Source organism: Bactrocera tryoni, chromosome 4 (genome assembly GCF_016617805.1).
Source record: "Bactrocera tryoni isolate S06 chromosome 4, CSIRO_BtryS06_freeze2, whole genome shotgun sequence".
Lineage (NCBI taxonomy): Eukaryota > Metazoa > Arthropoda > Insecta > Diptera > Tephritidae > Bactrocera > Bactrocera tryoni.
The window spans coordinates 40054874-40076765 of NC_052502.1; the positions used below are offsets into that span (position 1 = coordinate 40054874).

The 21892-nt window shown below is 33.8% G+C and overlaps 1 protein-coding gene across 1 annotated transcript; it reads right to left on the bottom strand.

Moving 5' to 3' along the window:
* Positions 1 to 605: 605 nt before the first annotated feature.
* On the bottom strand, positions 606 to 21471 carry LOC120775543 (homeobox protein unc-4). Its single transcript, XM_040105768.1, has 4 exons — positions 20266 to 21471; positions 2696 to 2874; positions 2093 to 2232; positions 606 to 2006 (listed from the first exon to the last, which is right to left on the bottom strand). The coding sequence occupies exons 1-4, from the start codon at positions 20846 to 20848 to the stop codon at positions 1430 to 1432; spliced, it is 1479 nt and encodes a 492-aa protein (XP_039961702.1). The 5' UTR covers positions 20849 to 21471; the 3' UTR covers positions 606 to 1429.
* Between the last annotated feature and the right edge of the window lie 421 nt (positions 21472 to 21892).

A 21892-nucleotide genomic window follows, 5' to 3' on the forward strand; every position in this document is an offset into this window, starting at 1 on the left:
AAAATCGATTTTTTTTTTTATATTTTGACAGTAAAACCTATTGAAAACATGCTGTGAAAAATTCAGACCGAAATTCATAGTATTTGATAAGTTACAGCTCATAGTCGCCGACGTGTCGTCTGCAGCTGCTACGTTTCTAAACGAATTTTTCTCAAATCATTTTCTGAAACTGTCATGGTCCTAAAAAAAAAATTATTCAACCGATTGCTTTAAAATTTACATATCTTCTTCAACTCATTTATAGTTATCGTCCCTACCAGAATTGTTTATTTTCGAAAATATTTTCATTTTTTTAAACGATTTTTAACAAAAAAAAACAAGATTTTCGTGACTTTTTTTTGAAGTTCGACATTTTTTTTTAATGAAATTGATTATATTTGGTAGGGATGATAGCCGCAGAACTACTGAATAATAATCAATTCGATTTTTTTATTTCAGACAACATGAACAGCCGCAATCACCATGACCAGTGAGCTACTTTTTTTGTTTAGGACTACTTTGATTTAAAAAAAAAAATATTAAAAATGTAAACAACGAAAAAAAAAGATTTTTTTTGTACATATCAAAATACACATAAAAATATATTAAAAAATTAAATTGATTGAATTTTGTTGTCGCATAAAAAAAAATTTCTAAAAAGTGGTAAAATGTATGCGTTCACATGAGAGTACCCCCTTAAATTTACGCTTAAATTAGGCGCTTTCGGCACAACTTTTTCAGAGCCAGTTCCACAATGCCACTGTTTTTTTTTAGAAGTTATTGTCACGAAATGGCCAAGTCCAACATTAAGAGGACAGGCACTGGTCGATTGAAAGGCGGCAACTAGTGGGCGAGTGCGAGACGAATTAGCCACAGTTCGAGCCATAGAAAGGAAATGCGTGTATGTATGTATGTGAGACGTGAAATAAATATGCTTCGACACAAATTATGTACAGTTGGGAACGTTACATACGCAAAAGTTAATTGCCACAAATCAAAGAATGCCCAACATAATTTTCATGAAAAATATGTAAATTACTGCTCATAATGGTACATCAATTATACTAATATTGCGCAATTGGTTCTGGATGCATTATCATTATTTACTGTGAGCAATTCTAAATATAGCTAAATACTAGTCGCACATTTGGTGCATATGTACGTGCTCGCTTAGCTGCCAAACAATTCCGTTTATTAGTTGAGTTCATTCATGGTACATTCTTTAACTATTCACTAATGCTATACATACATACTTAATATTTAGTCATTTATTTATATGGTACATACATACACTATACAGTGGCTTGGCTGATGCGCACCCTGTATGTGTCTGTGTGTGTGTTAACGCGTATCTGCTGTGGATGGGTAAAGTGGGCACAAGCACTGGCTTGCGAGAAAGCGTACAACCTGTTAGCTTTTGCATTCAACCATTTAACCATCTCAATAAATCTCACGTGTTGTTGAACAGAAGTGACTCTATGCTAAATGGATTGTTCCGCCGGATGCTAATCGGCGATGTTTGATGTTGATTGCTGTTGTGATTTTGATGGATTTGATTATGTTGGTTTTGCTGGTGTTGTTGCTGATATTCATGGGCGGGTGTATTGGAATTTGTCAGATTTAATCGCAAATTCGATATGCCGGTACTTGCTGTAGGAAAAATGAAGGATGTCTTTCCACAGCTATCTGTGGCATTGCTGTCATCCTCGTTGTTGCGCTCCCCATTGGATACTGGACTCTCTATGCCATTTTGACTACTGTTTGGTGAGAAGCTACCTGGCATTAAGCTATTTGCTCTAGGACTTCGAAATGAGCAGTCGTCTCCATCGTCGTCACTGTCCGTGCCGCCCACTACGTCTATTTGTATGCCATCGTCTTCCAGATCTGAGTCGGAGAATGTGCCGTTGGCTTTATGTTGTGATATGTATTCGGCCTTGAGAGCTTCGAGGTCGACCGTGATGCCTTTGGCCTGCAGCTTTCTCGCTTGACGATCAATCGCTTTCGCTAATTTTTTTCTTCGCCGTGCCCTAAAAATTTACAGACATGTGTTGTTGTAGTTGTTGGTATTTAATAAGTTTGCAATGTCGCTAAGTAGTAAAGTCTTTTGATTTACCTTTCTTTGGCTTTCAATTCACTTGGCGGAATTGGTTCTCCGGAGCAGGTTTGAGGTTGAGCGTTATGTGCAGGTCGTCCCGGTCCTTTTTTGGTGTGTTCACGTTTCCGCACTTTTGCCCTTCGGTTCTGGAACCATACCTATCTGGAACAAAGTGTTTCATTTCAGAAATTTCAAATGCAATAATGATGGGCTTTTTATTTGGTATATAGAAAACATTGGTAAACAGTTCTAGAATCATTATGATGTGCCTGTTTTGTCTGTATATCTCTCTCACTTGCTTTTCCGAGAAAGCAATGGAATCACAAAAAATATTCGTTTACTTTTGGTCTCCCTTTAACCCTGATAAAATGTTGGTTGGGTTGTTATTCAATGGGTACTCGAATATCAAAATATCTCCATTCTTAATCAAGTATATATAATATGTATAATACTACACAGAAGACCTAATTTACCAGCAATTACCCTTATCAATATATTTTTCTCCTTTTATTATAATAAACTTTAAAGCAAATTGATTTAGCTTAAGCTAATTGATATCTTTATCGTAAGAGGTTTCTTCGCTTTTGAACTAATTTTGCTAGTATGTAAAACAGAACTCACCGCAACTCTGCTCTCCTTCAAGTCCAGTCTCATGGCCAGTGCTTCACGCATGAAAATATCGGGATAATGGCTCGCAGAGAACGCGCGCTCGAGCTCCTCCAGTTGCCACGAATTGAAGTTAGTTCGAGATCGTCTCCGTTTCGCAGCATTACTATCCTCATCACCATCACCAGGAAAGCCTAAAATTGTAGCAAGGTTATAAATTAGTTTTTGTTTTGTAGAAACTTAAGGCATCTTCTCAGTGTTAAATTTTCGAAAAATTGATTTTTTCTGTTGCATTATCGGATAGTATACATTTTAATAAACATTCTCTTCCATTTTGAAATCGAAATTCAAATTAATACGGCTACAGCGTTTCTTGTAGAAAGACAATAGAGTTTTTCAAAACGGTTTCCGCTCTCAATGAAAGAGTTTTGAAGATATGTAGTTCCAATTTGGAGAGAACATTTTTAAGATCACTTTCTATTTTTAGAAATCTTTTTACTTTTTTACGAAAAACTGTCGAAAAAAGGCCCAAAATCGATACTTTCTGTTCAAACCGCCGCCATTATGTCGTGCACATCGGTCAGGACCTTTTTCTTTACTTCTCATTTTAACAATTCTTTAACTATTATACATAACTAATAAAAAAAAACTAAATAAACATAAAAAAAAATAATTTTGTATTTGTCATGAATGTATTTATTTATAATTTTATTTACTAGACCGATTAGTTCATTTCAACACAAAAAAAAATCGCCAAAATCAGTGATTTTTCGGAGGGTCACACTGAGACGATCAATTAAACTCAATTGAAGAGAGTTTGCATATTTCTCATTTTCTACAATGTAACAATATAATAGCGTGTTTTAACAAGTAAAATTATTAATTTTAATATCTTAAGACTTGATTTAAAATATATATTATTTTGTGGAAGCTGTAATGCTTTGAGGTTGGCTGTTATTTGGCGCAGAAAGAATAATTTCTTTGCGAAAAATTATGTAACGCATATGAGTTTTTGCTATGGCGTTAGGTTCACACGTCAATATAGTTTGTTCGATTCGCCATTCTCGAATTCGACTCTTTACGAATCGGCGATCATTTCTAGACTGTTTGACTTACAAGGTGCGTTCCAAAGCACACAGGTAAAATTTTGAATCTAGCGCCCCCTGGTAGCGCCATCTACATATATGTCGACTGGTGCTGTCTTTATCGATTGTCCAGTGAGAATTTCAAGAAGTTGAAGAATTGGAAGTGAAGTTATTGCGTTTTAAGTGCGAGTAAGTTTATGTTATCGGTACGAAAATCAGCTTCGAACAAAGAGCCAACATTAAATTTTGTTTCAAAATTGGTAAAACTTTTACCGAAACGTTTCAATTGATGAAACAAGTTTATGGCGATGATTGCCTATCCCGTAGCAGAGTGCATGAGTGGTTTCAACGTTTTCAAAGTGGTCGTGAGGACATAAATGACGATCAACATGTGGGCCAATCAAAATCCGTGAATTTGCTTAGAAACTGTGCGTGAATTAATCAAAAATCAGCCGAAATCATCTTTGAAATTCATGGAAATGGAATTGAACTTCTTCAAAACATCGATTTATTGCATCTTGACCGAACATTTGGGCTTACGAAAGGTGTGTGCACGGTTTGTTCCGCACAAATTGACTGACGACCAAAAATTGCTCAGAATCCAACATTCGAGGGTCATCTTGTGACCGATTGTTTTACCAAAAATCACATTTTAACCATTAACCACTCCCCGTATTCACCTGATAAGGCACCGTGCGACTTCTTCCTTTTCGGAAAAATGCATTTGCCCATGAAAGGAAAGCGTTATGCGGACGTAGAGGCCATTCAAAAGGCTTGCAGCGGCATACTGGCGGCGATACTGGCGGCCATACCGGCCAACGAGCTAAAACACTCGTTGGACATGCTTTTGGACCGTCCAAAGAGCTTTATTGAAGCAGAAGGAGGCTATTTTGAATAAAATAATTGATTTTGATACTATTTGTTCTGTTATTTTTTTTTTTAAGCCTTGCTTACTTTGGAATTCCCCTTGTATATATTTTTTGTACGTTCGGCGCTTTCGACGGTTTGGCGAATAAAAGACTTTTACCATTAACAACAATTTTGAAAGCACTGTGAAAATCATTACATAGGAAACAAATAAGGAACAAATAAGTTCGGCCAAATCCAGACATTTTATACTCTCGCTATTTTCAAAGGCTTTTATGAAAATATGTTGCGAAAGATTTCAATATTAATTATAAAAATATGAATGAATCGCTATAATTTTTAATTTATGCTATATATATAAGCGTTTACGGGGCACGCTTAGTCCGAAACATTTATAATAAGGGGCTACATGGGTTAACGGGTATCAGAAAATCGATTTTTTTTTGTCTTCTTAAATTCTACAACACCTCTAGAATATTGTCCTAACCTTTATTGTCACTTAAATCTTTATATGCGTTTTTCTCGAAACTCTGCTTTGAAATCGGTTGGTAAGATTTCTTGAGAACTACTCAACCGATCTTCATGAAATTTTACACAGGTCTTTGAGATATAATTCTTAAATCGTGGACGAAGAATTTTTTCTTCGATTACAACTATTTGAAAAAAATGTCGTCAAATTTTAGTTTTTTTTGTAAAAATGTCTGCCAAAAATCCAATTTTAAATTTTTTCCTTAGTCCAAGTTGTAAGTTAAGGTTTTAACTAAAACACGTAATTTTCTTTTTTCTCTTTGGATGATCCTGTAAGCAGTTATCCTGCCAACGCGGCGCATCTTTTTTCTAAGGGAACCCCGGAAATGGCAATGGCCGAGTTTAAAATATTTTTTTCCAAAAATTTCAGAATTTCTTTCTTAATAGTGTATGTGTGTAACAATAAAAAATTCTAATTAAATATTTTTCTTTTTATATGAAAAAAAAATTATTGAAAAAAGACAGTTTTTACCCGAGGAAACCTTAAAATCAATCTAGCTATCATGAATGTCTATAGTTATTATATTAGTGCTATGCACCTTGTCTCAGATGCACCGATATTTATAATTATTACAAAGAACATAATGTTAATTACTAAATTTTTGCTCACTTTAATTGAGATATCTTCTATTGAGATATATAGAGAAATAAACTCCACCTTGGGGACGAAACTTAAAATATTAGGTACATGAGAGAAAAGTAAATGAAAGCGCGAATGTATTTATATTAAGTGTTTGGATGTAGACCAATTTCATTCATATACAACCAGTCGTTAATAAATAACTTAGTTTCATTAGAATATCGCAGATTATAAACATTGTGGGTACAACAACAGACAATTTTCGTAGAAAGATTCTCCCTGAATATGAAATATTGACCGATATGTTAGTTAGTTATATGGGGGCTAGTGGAACCGGTAGTTAGCCTATATTTCATATTTTTGACACCAGTCCACATTGTTATTAGGAAAATATTCCCTCTGAAATTCATGAGTATACATATCACGAAGAATGAGTGATGGTTTTGTTATAAAGTCTGTTATAAGCACTGAGGTCCACATATTCGGGGGCCGTCGCCCCGGGCGCAACGTCTTGGGGGCGGCAAAACGATCTCGCTGTTTTTTAAAACTCCAATTCGGGCAAATTGTGTCAAAAGTGTACAAGATGTAGGGCGAAATTGGCTTTTTTCTATGGCTTTTAATAAGATGTCTTGTAAATTTACTATCAATTTCCTCAAAAACCGTATTGTAAGAATTTTTGAACTTCAGAATTTGCGTGGCTTCTAGTTCCTTAATTTTATATACTTAATATCGAAGATATTTTGTAAAAATTCACTTTTGTTTGAACCACCTCATGAAACTTGTAGGAAGGTAGGTAGATAAAGGGGGGCGGCAGAACATCCTTAGCCCCGGGCGCCCGAAATTGTAGCTACGCCGCTGCTTGTGCGACATTTATTTACTGAATTATCGCAATTTTAATAGTTTTCAACATGACCGTTATATGTGGTGTTTTGACACATTTTCAGTTGCTCATTCAATTACGACGCTCTGTACTTTGGATTAAAAATGAAAGATCAATTTTTAATCCCAAACATATTTTTTTATTTTTAAATCTAAAATTTTATAATAACAATAACTCCCAGCCCTGATTTATGTACATATATGTATAACTCTACAAATACCTCGATAAGTTTAGTCAAGTGAAAAAACTTGTAGTCTCTTTCGCAACATGTTGTGAGGGTATATAGTAAAAATATTCAAAATTTATTTCAAAATCCGTTAAAGCATAAATACTCGTATTATATCAAAATTGTAAAGATTGTCCTTAAATTAACAAATACTGCTTTTCATAAAATTGTATAGCACTTAAAAGTTCTACCAATACTAAGTAAATACTTGTATATTTAAAAAAAATATATAAAATCCAGTTTCTATGCAACTAACATTCCCACTTCGGTGAATTACTGAAGGATAATATGGAGTTAAACACATATGAGTGCAGGTGGACATAAATTTTCATCCCAAATGATAATTACGCTCATATATTTCAATTACCAACCAGCCACAACAACTGCAAAACTAGTCTGAACAATTTATATCAATGAATATATACATATACATATATGTATATTTACGCACATACAAGCATATATAACTGTGAATATTCCCAAATGAATGCCTATGAATGGGTCGAAGTCACATAATTTGCATATGCCTATTATTCCAGTGAGGGTGGGGGTCAAACCACGCATGTGTATATGTTCATACATATGAGTGCGTTTATACTTTCAGATTTATCTTCCAGCCCATAGCTGTAATGTGCAGGGAATTCAATTGAAATACGAAAAATATGAATTTCGCCGTAAGTTTGTCTATAACTGGCTTTATTTAATACCATTTGTAGCCATGAATGCGTGTGTGTCTATCCAGACACACACTCTAATAGTATTCCTTTTTATGGAATTCATGGAGGCGAGTGAGATAAACACATTAAGGAAAGGACTTAGCAGTTAAAGGGCGTAAAGTGAATAGTATTAATTCCACTCTGTGTATGTATTTCATTGCAGCGAAATGTGCATTCGGACCTTAATAATTCAAATTAAATGCTGGCACTGTCACCGCCCCTTCCGCCGCTCCGCGTCAGCATATCCTCAGCGGCAGTCGATGTTGGAGCACATTTGTTGTTGGCGTTAGTAGGCCAATTACAACTTAGGGCTATTTATGGTACGCCTCGTTGCAGTGGGGATGCGTGCTTGGCCCGTTGGATTGAAACGGTTTAATAACGCGCCGCACGCGAGCGCTCTGCAAGGTGCAAAGCATACGCTTACATGTACAAGTATACATACATCTGTATATGTTTAACTCTTATCGTAGGCAGTAGTATTTATATTAATAAAGGCTGTAATATATCATAATTGATTTTTAATAATACCAGCATGAATTTAAAATATTGTGTGGCATATTGAATAAGGCTCTTGTCCATTAATGCTGCTAAAAATAGCAATTTCGCCTTCAAAAGGCTATAAATGGATTCAAGAAATGTCCTCCTTTGGCGTGATATTTTACGTCTTTAACTCGTGATCGTTGGAAGGTATATTTTGAGTTACCCAGAAATGCTTTCAGACAAAATCAATATGTTGATACGAATGGATCAGTATTTTAAAAACCTAAAGCCAAGCTAATCACGCATTTCAGTGAAATCTTGTAAAGGTTTATGACTATGACTATGTTTACCTGGATACACACCCAAATATATACATACATGCAGTTATTAAGCGATCATTTTCGGCAGGAACACAAGCAGAAAAGGGTAATTTTATTATTTTTCCATTTGTGACTCAATTGGCTTCTGTAATATTATTATAACACTTTGCTGGAAGTATCGAAGCATGAATATGTATACTTTATTATTAAATTATACACCCAACTCTTTTTACACGGTTTCTTTTTACACGGATTTGAAGTTACACGGTTGAAAAATTTTTTTTTTTTGTAAAAAATTTGTAATCTAGTACGGTTTCAAAATCACTGAAACAAAATTTATATATTCGTTTAAAACTGGGATATAAGTGATAGCAGAACCTTAAATATATGTCATTTGTACTTATGTGTATGTAATTTGAAGTAGTGGATCGTAATCAATGAAACACTCAATTTCGAATTTTTTGACGATACGTTTTTTTGCATTTTCGGTGACGATATGCACATTACATTTGGTACTTTCTATTGTAGAGTATACAGAAGTTCTCTTAATCAAATTTTGTGTGTTTTTGTTTCCAAATTCTCAAATAAAATATTTCACGATTTATTGTTTTACACTACTACATATTAAGTACTGTTTGCAACAACAATAAATTACGTGTATTATTTTTTTTTTTGGCAGCTTAAAAAACTTTACCCATCATATTGCATTATATTAATTTTTGATTTTTCAACTTATCAGTCTAAGTTAGTTGTTATTCGATTCCTTGAAAAAACGCCTGATACGTACAAGATCAAACAGGCACAAGTCCACAACTCAGGCAGAGAGGAAGATCACTTCAAACGAAGTTCACTCCAAGAAAAAAAATCTATATTTTATTGTTTGAAATTTTTTGTAATGAACATTGTTAAGGAGTCAGTAGGGTAATCTTTTTGCAAAAACCTTTTTTTTGTGCATTTTCTGTTTTCTTCTACCCTTAGAATTAATGTAGAAACCCAATTTACCATTGGAAGGTTTCGAAAAAGCCCGAAAAGTATTAATACCGCTCAACGTTCGGAGCGCTCGGCGTGCACACCTCAAACTTTAAACGTGTTTTTCTCAAAACACACTTATTTAAACTGACGGACATGATTCTGGTCGAACTACTCAACCGATTTATTTGTTTTTTCTTTTTAAATGTTCATAAAACGCCTGGCTATCGTCCCCATATTTTTTATAATTTATTGACAATGTGATGACAAAATTTATAAGGAACATGGTGAAAAACTAAAAAAAAAACAAAACACCTAATTACTTTTTTATTTATCAACATTTTTTCATGATTCTAGTAGGAACGATAACCATTCACGTACTTTTTAAAAATAAATTGGGTTTTTGTGTTTCAGATGATCCAGACATGAGAAATCGTGTCCACCAGTGAAAAGACGCAACTCATTCACCCGGCCATTTCGCCGACAGATGTCATCAAAAAATTCCGAAAAAATTTGTTTATACACTGCACGATATACCTCATGATATGTAAAAGAGTTCTATTGCAGAATAAAAATTTCTATAAAAAAATGTCAAAAAACAGGCCAGATTACCCTTAATATTATTCTACTTTCAAGATATTCTTTTAGCCGGAAAGTGATTATATAAACGTCTTTTGAGTCCGAATTCTAATTTTTATACTATCTCAATATATTGAAGGGAGTATAATAAAGCGTGTTTATTTTTAGACGTGTTATTAAAAAAACAAAAAAAAAGCGTGCATAATGTTATGGCCAGATTTGTGTCTTCTTGTGAATAATATTTAAAACACCAGTTAGTTTTGTAATGATCGTTTTTAACCCCTCAAACTAATCCAGATATTAAGTTTAAGCTATAAAACTGTCATTTGGTACAAGTAATCATAGTAGGAACGGACATTGGTGTGTTTTTTAAGAAGGAAGCGCGCCCTCTCCATACTAAGTTTAATATACATACATATTTCTTAAACGATTAAAGCTGTATCAACTACAATTTTTCAGCACATCTTCTTACAGAGTGAAAATTGATGAAATTAAATGAAAACCATACACACCTCCTATGAAATGGTTATTTTACAACAAAGATTTAGGAATCAGTGTAAAAATTTAATAATTCGGTTACCCACAAACTTAACCTTCTTTAATTTTTAATGATTGCATGGAAAATTCTTACTGAATTGAATACAAAAAAATCTTCATTTTGCTTTGCTCACACGCATTCTTTGTAGTATTTCTTTGTTATCGAGAATTTATGCAATCAGTTAAGTACATAAATTCGTTTTCGAACTACAATCTTAAAAATTTAAACTTTTATGTATTTTTTACGAATCTTTTCCGGATGTTATTTATTTATCACACTTTCAGCTGTCCGAATTTTTCATTTTCCACCGATTGGCTCACAATACAATTTGTTCTATTCTTAAAACTTGAAATAATGTTTCCTTTTAATTCTTCGAAAATTCTACGCTTTTGCTGTAAACAATATAATTTACTTATTTGGATTTTAACAATATTTAATTGTTTGACAAAGAATGCATCTAAATTTCGTTTGATTGTGTCGGAGTAACGAATGTGCGAATATACATAAAAGGGACTCGCAACTTATCATAACGCATCGTTAAATGATAACATCATAAATTTGTACACTTGTTTAAAAAAATTGTTGTTGGACTGCATGCAAAAATGAGTTTACATAATTATAATTCTCTCAAATTTTTGCTTCATTATAACTTATAACTTCATGAGACTTTGTGAAATCCCTAACAGATTATGGAAAAATATAATAAAGTATCTCTGAAAATATTTATGAATCTAAGACTATAATTTTAAAAAGAAAATGATGAATGTAAACGATCAACTTATGACACATTTCATTTCCTGCAAGACTTTTCCCCTCCAAAGTACATCCGATGTCAGCAGACCAACAACGCGATGATGAATGGAACTTAAGAAAAGCTACACACACACTTACACATATACGGCAACGGCACTAATAAACTATATATACTTGTGCACACTTTAGGCTCCGCCCATCGGTCGAGTATGACGAAAGTGAATTAAATCGAAGGCAATGGATATGTTATTCAGAACACGAAATGGACAAGTCAAAACACAATGCAAACGTTTCAGCATTCGAACGACATTTTATTCGAAAGAAATGTGACAACTGGTTTCTGCGCTGTGCTGTTTACGGCCCAAGAGCCAACTCTTATGTCACATTGACATGTGAATTGTTTGTGTGCTCGTAAGGTTGTGGCGTTGTTTGCCGGCAACACGCTCCAGTGCGTAGGCATGAATAAATGCAAGCGACGTTCGTTGAAAACGGGTAGCGGAGGAACGATGATGCACATTTTCTTCAGTTTTATTTCCCTTTTCGCGAAAATGATTAATGAGTTTATGCTGACTTGGTGTATTTTTGCGTATGACTCGTTCCAAAGAGGCCATGCGAAAAGCGAACTGAAGCCAAAAGCAAATAGTATAAATGGTTATAATAGACACCCTTGCGGAGCGGTTTGCGGCAGAACATTGTTAGTTTACAAATTATAAATTCATTATCTCTAGGCCTGATCAAATTAATATCCTCAATATGTTCGTTGGCAAAAGCCTACGCATAAAATATCGTAAATACATTTAGAAATTGACTTATGATTATATTTATTCGCTTATAATTGCACACACATGTGAAAGTGCATAACAACATACATACATACTTACATATATAATGTTCATATGTGTTAGCAGGCATAAAACTTCATATTTCTGTATTTAATTATCGACCAAATTTGTACAGATAAGTACAGAAAAAAATTCATATATTGTATATGATTGTACATACATATGTACTTTTTTGATTTGTACATACATACATATAATGCAGAGCTAGTGCCGTAATCAATATTTGAAGTGTGTAGCAGCTTTTAATTAAATTTTTACGATAAATTAAAAGGAAGTTTGTTAATCCATTTTGATAGCTACAGATAATAGCCAAGGATAATATATACTTCAGCCGATATTTTTGATATATAGTCATATAACTTTACTCATAGTAAACATAAGCTCTAATCTAACCTTAACTTTGATTACACCGATGTTATAATACCATTCACAAATTAAACGGTGTTCCATACAAACACTTAATCTTGGCCGGTCAGCTTGTATGGCAGTTACATGATTTATGGTCCCATCTGAACAGTGGCGCAGCTACAACTTCGGGCGCCCGGGCCCAAGGATGTTCTGCCGCCCCCCCCCCTTTATCTACCTACCTACAAGTTTCATGAGGTTGTTCGAACAAAAGTGAATTTTTACAAAATACCTTCGATATTAAGTATATAAAATTTAGGAACTAGAAGCCACGCAAATTCGGAAGTTCCAAAATTCTCACAATACGGTTTTTGAGGAAATTGATACTAAATTTAGAAGACATCTTATTAAAAGCCATAGAAAAAAGCCATTTTTGTCCTATATCTTGTACACTTTTGACACAATTTGCAGGAATTTTTGCCCGAATTGGAGTTTTTAAATACCATTTTGCCGCCCCCAAGAAGTTACGCCCGGGGGCGACGGCCCCCTTCGCCCCATCCCCCTAGCTACGCCACTGGATCTGAATATTGTATGTTAAATTTCGTGAAGATATATTGTCACATACAACAGATTTCCATACAAGAATTCATTTCATTTCGGTTGTTCATTTTTTATGGTAACTTTATACCATAGTGGTTCGATATCGGCGATTCCGACAAATGAGCAGCTTCTTGCCTGTCATACGGACAGACAGACAGACGAACATGAAGAATAGTTAAAAACTTCGTGGTAAGCTTTAAGCCATAAGTATACCAAATATGTGGACCCCAGTTCCTACAGCGAACATTTTATTGAAAATATCAGTCAATCTGTGAGATATGTTATTGAAATTGAAAAATCGCTATTGAAATATATTAATAAAACAAATTAAGTACATAATATAGCAATAGTTAATAATATACCAAAATATATTGTGATTTGTTCACGATTTCATCAAGGAATGAGTGTTGAATTATTTCGCAACATTTATACATGTATAACGTTTTGCCGACCGCTATTCTGCGGCTCTGAGGCTTGCATGTTGCATGTTACACCCGAACTTAGCTTTTCCTTATTTGTTTAGGAGCATTTTGTTATTAACATATCTCAAATAACTCTACAAGCTTTAATCTGTATGAACTCTTTCTGATTTACCCATTTTATTTTTGATATCATTGCGAGTTCAAAAGGTTAACCAAAAGCACAGAGAACAGTCCTTTCAATTCGTCGCCGAAAATAAAATAATAACTGCGTTATTTTAGATCTTTTTTTAATTTTAAACAGCTCTCTCGTTTTCTAAAATTAAATATTTGCCAAAGTGTCTCCGCGGGTTCTCTTGGGCAAATAAAACTAATCAATTAAACTTGGAATCTGTCATGAATCCAAATGAAAATTAAATTTTTTAAGTAAATGGAGTTATTAATAGACATCCTAATTGTTTTCATTATAACTCAGTTTGTTGAGAAGAAAGAAATATGAAAATAGTTAATAAAGTAAGAAGATAGAAGAGCGAAAATAAAACAATAAAACTTTATACAATTAATACCGGTCCGTTTAAATTAGACAGAAAATAAGAGGGAAGTTATATTAATTTACAATAAGCTACTAAATATCGTCATGGTTCCGATATGCCGAACTAAATACTCGATTTTCACAGGAACATTTTTCCGCGATTTTCAAAGGAACTATAAGTTGTAAAAAAAAAATACTTAAGACGAAAAATTAAGATCATAAAATTATCTATAAAAAATTAATGAATTTCTAAAACTGATCATATCTGAGATATAACGTGATATAAACGTTACAATGTGCACTAGGCTGATTCAAAACAAAAATTTTTTTTTTCGTTTGGTACTCGGAAAAATAGGTGCCTAGACACCTCTAAGAAAGCCTCTCCAAGCATGAGTTCTTAATTGTAACGGGAAGGTCCTCCTACATACAGTTTTCTATTTTTTCTTATTATCAGATAGAAAAATTTATATCTCGCTTCCAACTATTTGAAAAAATATCTTGTTCCTTAGATTTTGTAGGAAATTGAATGCTCTACAAAAAATTTCTCACATGATTTTTTCGTAAACCCAGCCGTTTAAAAGATATTAACAGTTAAAGTTTGATTATTTTGTGGAAAATTTTTTATTTCTTATGAATTTTATAACTCAATGAAAAAAATTATTATGAATGATGAAACTCATAGGTTTATGGAGAGGCTTTCTTAGAGGTGTCTAGGATCAATGGTCGTTCCATCAGGCTATCAGCACATTATTGTTTCGATCAAATGTGTAGTCTAAGCAGCCGCGTTCTTTTTTCTTAGATGATGAGACGTCAGTAGTTTCGTTTTATTCGTGCGATCGTCAAGAATAGTTCCGGTAGCATAATACCCCAAAGAGGTGAGGTGACTCATCAATTTATGGGAAGTGAAGAAGTTGTCAAACGCAACACAATGTTCACGTGGATCGTCAAGTTGGTTCAATAACTTTAGTACGACCATTTCAAATTTTTGTATTCGGGTTCTCGATTCTCATTTGCACCGCTGTACGGAATGAACGAATACAAATAGCCATCAGACGAACATAAATCCCACTATTTGAAGAAAAATTGAATGGCTTTTCCTTTGATAAACATTTTGCAAGAATGACGGCCGTAGTAAGCAATCATCTGCTCATCGATTGACAGATTGTGTGAGAATATGCCAAACTGCACGAATTTCTTATTCAAACGCACTGTCATCGTTGAGTATTTGCTCCTCTTCATCGATATTTTCCGTGTCACTTACTGCAACTGTAGTTTCCGGAGGAAAGACCACTAAGTCGACCGCATCTGCATGGAGAATGCAATTTGCAATTTCATGATCTACGTGCCCCATAATCTCCTTAATCTCTCTTTTATTCCGGTATCTTTCGCGAAACATTTTCAAGAGAAAACTCAAACTTTCACTGTCAATCCTTTACTCAAGAGCGGAATACCTCACTACCGCACAGCTGGGGGGTATACCTGCGAATCTCACTGGAAGACCTGCTTAGGCTCGTGGACAACAATCGACTAACTACCTGCCTGGAAGGGTTCCTTTGTATATTCGTAACCTAGGAAGCTTCTGGAAAATTCTATTCCAGAAATATCTGTAAAGAAAGCTCTTGAATGTTCTATGGAGTGGAATAAGTACTTAGTCGATTTTTTTCATTTTCTGATATGTAATTAGGAAAAATTATATGAACTGTAAGACGACGCTTTGTCCTGCATGTTTTTGCTTATGATACTTCCTGCATCTACTTGTTTGTGAAAGAACTCAGTAATCAAGAACTTAACAAAGCAATTTTCTGTTAAATTGATGGCCATCATTCATTTGGAACATTGGAGTTCACAAGACACAAAAATAACACCGGTCAACACGATTTTTGGGTCTGACATCTACATGTTAAATTTTAGTTTCTCCTATGACAAAAATAAGGACATTTTTTTCCGGTTAAAGTTTGCTTTCATAGAAATTAGAGCAATTTTTCGATGATTTTTATATTTTTTCTACAATTTCACTATAGATTATAATTAGAAAACTTTTTTTTAGATACAAGAGTCGTTTTTATTGAAGATGTGTGATAAACAATAATATATGAATGTAAAATAACAAAAAATGACTGTCTAAAAGTGAATTTTTTTTGTATTTCTTTTATGCTCATATGAGCTCTCTCGTATTAAACCCCAAATATACTTATCGATGTAGATCAGCCCAAAGCAAACTTAAAGAACTAAAGATTAATATTCAAGTGTTTTCAATGTCTAGAATCAGAATTCAAGCAAGAGAACAGAAACCCAAAAAAAAATATTTTTTTTTGTTGACCAGGGTAATGAAATGGATATATTAGTCGTATCGTTTTCAGCTAGTGGTCGATTTATCAACCAACTAATTTTGCACATTCCTTGCCATTCTATACTACAACCGATCTGCTGAAAAATACATCCTGCGTGAAGTATGCGACAAACACTACAATAGTATATAGGAAAGTTTATTTTTTTTCCAAAAATTTTCTTTATTTTTTCTGAATTTTTTAAAATTTGGCAAAAAGGGTCTTCCGAAGATCCGATAAAATTAAAAAAAAAAAAATAATTAATTAGTGAAAGAAAAATTTTCGGCGATTTTTCAAAGTTGCTGGTCGAAAAATTTACCATTAGCTGTAAATGAGTTAATTGTGTCAAAGTTGTAAGGGCATATTTATATATAGTATTTTAAGAAAACATGTTAATATTTTTAAAGAAAAATTTAAATATTTTTCCAGTTACAGTGGTCTCGGCCTTCTCCGTGGATAAAGCCTAGCAAAAAATACTCTTCTTTTCTACCTACTGTCAGAAAATAAATAAATTTTACCCAAAAATTTTACCGTTTTCGGTTTGCCAAAATACGATTTTTGATCAAATAAAAAAATATATTGGTCATTGTAGGGAGAACTACATGTATACAGATCACTAGGAGCAGATCACTTAAGCAAATTTGAAAAATATTGTTTCGAGAAATAGGCTTTAAAAGATAAACTGATGGAGCTGATTGAACTGAGCGATCACACTTGAAAGCTATAACTCAAAAACTGTTTGAGATATCGATTTACATGTAATGTAATGGAAATCGTTCGAGAGGGAAAAATAGCAACCGCGGTAATTAGCAAGATACTTTTCAATTAAAATGGCTAAAATTTCTTCGTTTAAATGTAAATCCTCGTAAATAAATAAATATAACAATTTAAAACAACTCGTATATTCCAAAATTATTAAATATGAGTTCTCGCGTCATATTATTTGTTGTTCTTTTCAATATTTGTATAAGAATTTTTTATTAAAGTTAAAACAATACCACTATTTGCATAATTTTTTTCTCTAAATCTGATTATAGTATGCTTTTGAACTGGGTAGTTGTTCAATGAATTAAAAGCATATAGTAAATCACCCAGAATCTACGAGTATATCCCACTTCCTCGTGTAGTCAAAAGTGCTAATTATTTGTTGTGAAGAGTGCCTTTCTATTTATATAAAAGTTATATTTTTTTGCTGAAACAATTGAATTAAAATAGGTAAATATTTTCAAAATGATTAGCATTAATAAAATTTCCTTATAAAATCGGTTATTATTGATTATGACACAATCAGTCAATTTGTATGTCTTAACATATACATACATATAAAAAATAATATTTTATATATATTATATTTGCAAAATATGTCAGTGCACAAGCAATTTAATTGTTGATTAAAACTATCAATATAATTGAACTGTCCTATTTGATCGCGGCGATAAGTCGGAGAATTTCAAAGAATGAGGTCATTTTGTAATTCGAAAACACAAATCAAATCATTCAATTAGCTTGTTTTATTAAATCCGAATGCAAATAATTTCAATCCAACAATGTATTGTATAATGTAATGTTGTTTTTATTTCATATCAATTTATTTAATATTCATTCTACTAATTGATTATTGTTTTATTAATGAGTCTAACTAAGAGTCATGTGTTTTGCGAAACGCCAATAAACGAGTGAACAATTCATTTCATTATCACCCTACTAGTACTGCTCATTTAAATATTGTGTTATTTACTGTATAAATGTACTTGTATATACTGCTATTCACCTAATACAGTCTAATGAGAACTAGCCGACGATCTGCGTTGCAATTAATGCAATAAAAAAAATCACTTCGGCTGCACCGAAGCTCTAATACCCTTTACTGGTTCAAGTTTTACTTACAAGAATTTTATTTTGTTCGACTTTGTTTGACGGCTATATAGTATAGTGGTCCGATCTAGACAATTTCTACGGAGATTGCAACGTTTTTTTAGATAGTAAATTGTGCCGAATTTTCGTGGAAATATCTCGTTAATTAATAATCCTTTTCATGCAAGAACTTTATTCCGATCGTTCAGTAGTAGGGTAGCTACATATATGCTATAGTATTCCGATATTGGCGATTCCGATAAATGAGGAGCTTTTTGCTTAGAAAAGGACGTTTGAAAAATTGTAGATTAATATTTAAAAAATTAAAGACTTGTTCGCATATACATACATATGTATACAGACGGGCAGGCTAAATCGATTCAGCTTGTCACGCTGATCATTTACATAGACATTTCATTGGGTCTTTGACGTTTGCTACTGGGGACTACAAATTTCGTGACAAACTTAATAAAACAACTGAATAAACATTTGACTCTCTGAAATCTTTATTTTCTATTCCCAAAAGACTGAAATAAATATATGTTTTTTTTTTTTTAATTTTTAATGCCAAATACTATTAAAAAAAAAAATAATCTAGTTATTAAAACAAAAAAAAAAAGTTTTAGAATTTTCATTTTTGTTTCCATAAGAAATAGTTTCCAAAAATAAATGTTTAAATAGGTTCGGCAAAAATTATTAGTATCTTACTGTTATTGAAAATAGTTCACGAATTGTGAATATGCATATTTTGCACTCACGAAAAAGTAAGCAAATCAAATAAAAAAGCTAGAACGAATGGAAAAGGATGAAAGGAGATAAATGAGACGGCCGGGTTTTCTAAACAGGTGCTTCGCCAATTTAAGCGAGCGTAAAGTTGTTTGAACATAATTTCACTGATTTCCCACATATTTTGATAACGAAAAACCTAAAAATATTTCTTTGGAAAATATATTTATTATTTGTTTCATTAGATCATACTTTGAATGGCTCTTATAAAGATTTATTGACAATTATGCAACTTACTTCTGCTATTTCTCTTGAGTTTACTACAAAACAGGACACACATGTGCAATTATCCAAACTTGAAAATATTTCCAAGAGGCGGTAGCTGAGAATTAAAGTCTATTTTAGATTCTCAGAGAATTAAAGTTGTTTAGTTTTTACCCTCCAGAACACTTATCAGCTAACGCCTCTCCGAAATATTTCACCCACATTAAGTAATTTCAGTTTTCAGTCATAGCCAAATGGCTTTTTAGATAATTTGTATTAGAAAAAGCTACCGTTATATTTTCTCACAACTTAAATAGTTAGTCAGTTTATGTTTTTTAAAAGAAGACATATTTTTTTTTATTACAAAGAATTAATATAGTTAATATTCTAAAATGTTACAAATAACTTTTCCAAAAACTGTTTAAAACTCAATTTTTCCAACCATTGATTTCATATGCTTTTAAATATCCATTGTATTGAACTTCGTTAAGTTAATAAACTTAAGAACCCCAATTTGTTCTAGCTAAGACTGCTTTGAGACAATCCTATTATATGCTCCTATTAATACATACATACATATGTATACATATTTATGTATTTATTAAGATTTTTAAACGACGTTAAGATGACATGACTCAAATTTAACGTATCATATCTATTTGAGGTATAGAAAAGATGAATGATTGAAACCAATTCATAACACTGACTAAATAAAATATTTTTTTAATTCGACCAGTTTAATGTTGAATGTTTCAAATATGAAAAATAAGTTCCAGTTGGTATATGCAAATGAAGGCTTACCATTTTATGACTGGATCTTGTCAAACTAATTATATAATTATTTTGCAAATATTGAATGGAATTTTAAAATGCTACTAAAGTATAATTTCCTGATGTCAATATTTAACAAATAACATCCACTATTATTATAATAATAAAATTATGTTAATTCAATCTTCTACCTTCTAACTAGGTAGGTACTCTACAAAGACTGGCTTCTAATTTAATGATATTAAAGCAAAATTTTTCTTTAAGAAATAATATGACTTTTAATCATTTCATTATAGGTAAGTAACATTCTTAATAGCATGCAAATTAGTACAGTCTGAACATTAATTTATTAGTAATAAGTGGAGAAACGGGCTTAGAACTCACCTCCATCTTCATTCGATCCCTCGCTAGGCGGACCTGCTGCCAAGTTTTGCCGATTTCCTATCATTAAACGATGCTGAATGGCTACCGTTGCCACAGCGGCAGCCGCAGTCGTTTGCACAGCCGACACATTTCGCATCGCCACACTTAATCCAGTTAAATTGGCGAACGCATTACTTGCATTGACCGCCATTTGTGAGGCCGCAGCAGCCGCAGCAGCATTCTGCGGATTAGTCTCAAAGCGTGGACGGCCCAAAAACGGGCCGCCGGCAAACACTCCCGGCACACCGAATTGAAGAAATGGTCCCCAAGGAGGAACCCGCACCCCACCGGGCGCTAGCTGGGCAGCAGCGGCGTACAACTGCAACGCAGCCGTTGGATGCAAGCCTTCCGGCGGCATGGTTGCCGAATTGACTGTTGAACGGACCACTGTTCCAGGACACGAAACTATACTACCACCGCCACTGACCGCTACACTATCGGGACCACTGGCAGTGTCTGCCGTCGGGCTCAAACGTCCTTGCGCTGATATGCGTGTTAGTTGCAGGTTTTGTTGTTGCTGCTGCAGTTGTTGCTCTAAAACCATTCTGTACTAATGCTCTGCAGATGAGCGAATAACCATACAGCAACAACTCACAGTGACTATTGCATAAATGTGGAATGAATTCACTTTAAATTTGCACCAAATCACACAATCAATTTTATTCACGTCAGTCGAAAAGATTAATGCACAAAATCCACAAATATCGGAGTATTATGTATGTACGTGTATGTGTTGAAGTATTCACAATGGTTCACATTCGTATTGAACGTTGATGTTCCTTCGGCACGTAAGTATTTCGTACACATGTAAATATGCGCTTTATAATAAAAATTTAATATTGTTATTGTTGGCTTATTATACCAATCAATTAAGATTCAATTTTGTGGCAGCGTTAATAAAAATAATTGCAATCGCACACAACGTGCTCGACAGCACAGCCGATGAAGTGAATTCCGGTTTAGACCTCGGCCAGCTCAACTGCCACCGTTTGGCAATTGAACCCGAATCGCGGACATCCTACACCACTCTCGCGGCGCAACCTAATCAAATCCCCAAGCAACTCTGCTCGAACTAGTGAACCACCGACGGTAGCACAAGCCGAAATGTACAACAAACAGAACGCAACGAACAACCAACGAGCGCTCACCATGAAAATTCAATTTGAACTGAGCACAACGAGCAGACTGCGAGCTTAACAAACCAAAGCAAAGCAAACCCAGACAGATTAACGACGCGGCAGCTGCCGTAAGCGATGAACAGCAAGAAGTCAACGAATCAGTGAGCGAGTAGACGACGAGTCCAAGAGCACGAGATTGTTGCCATTATTGCGCCAAGGTATCACCACCACAACCACCACTATCAGCACCACACCTCACCAAACCGCAAACAGACGATTATCGACCGAACGTTGGCTAGCTGTTGCTCCGTGTATGCGAGAACGAAGCAGCATGTCGCTTCCAGCTTTTTCCCATTGGTGCAAGCGAGCAGGAAATTCATCAAAAAGCCACTTAATTCTATTCCTCCGGCATTGTTGCTGCATATGCCATCGCTAAAGTGACACCGCGACCTCCGCCGACAGTTCAACCA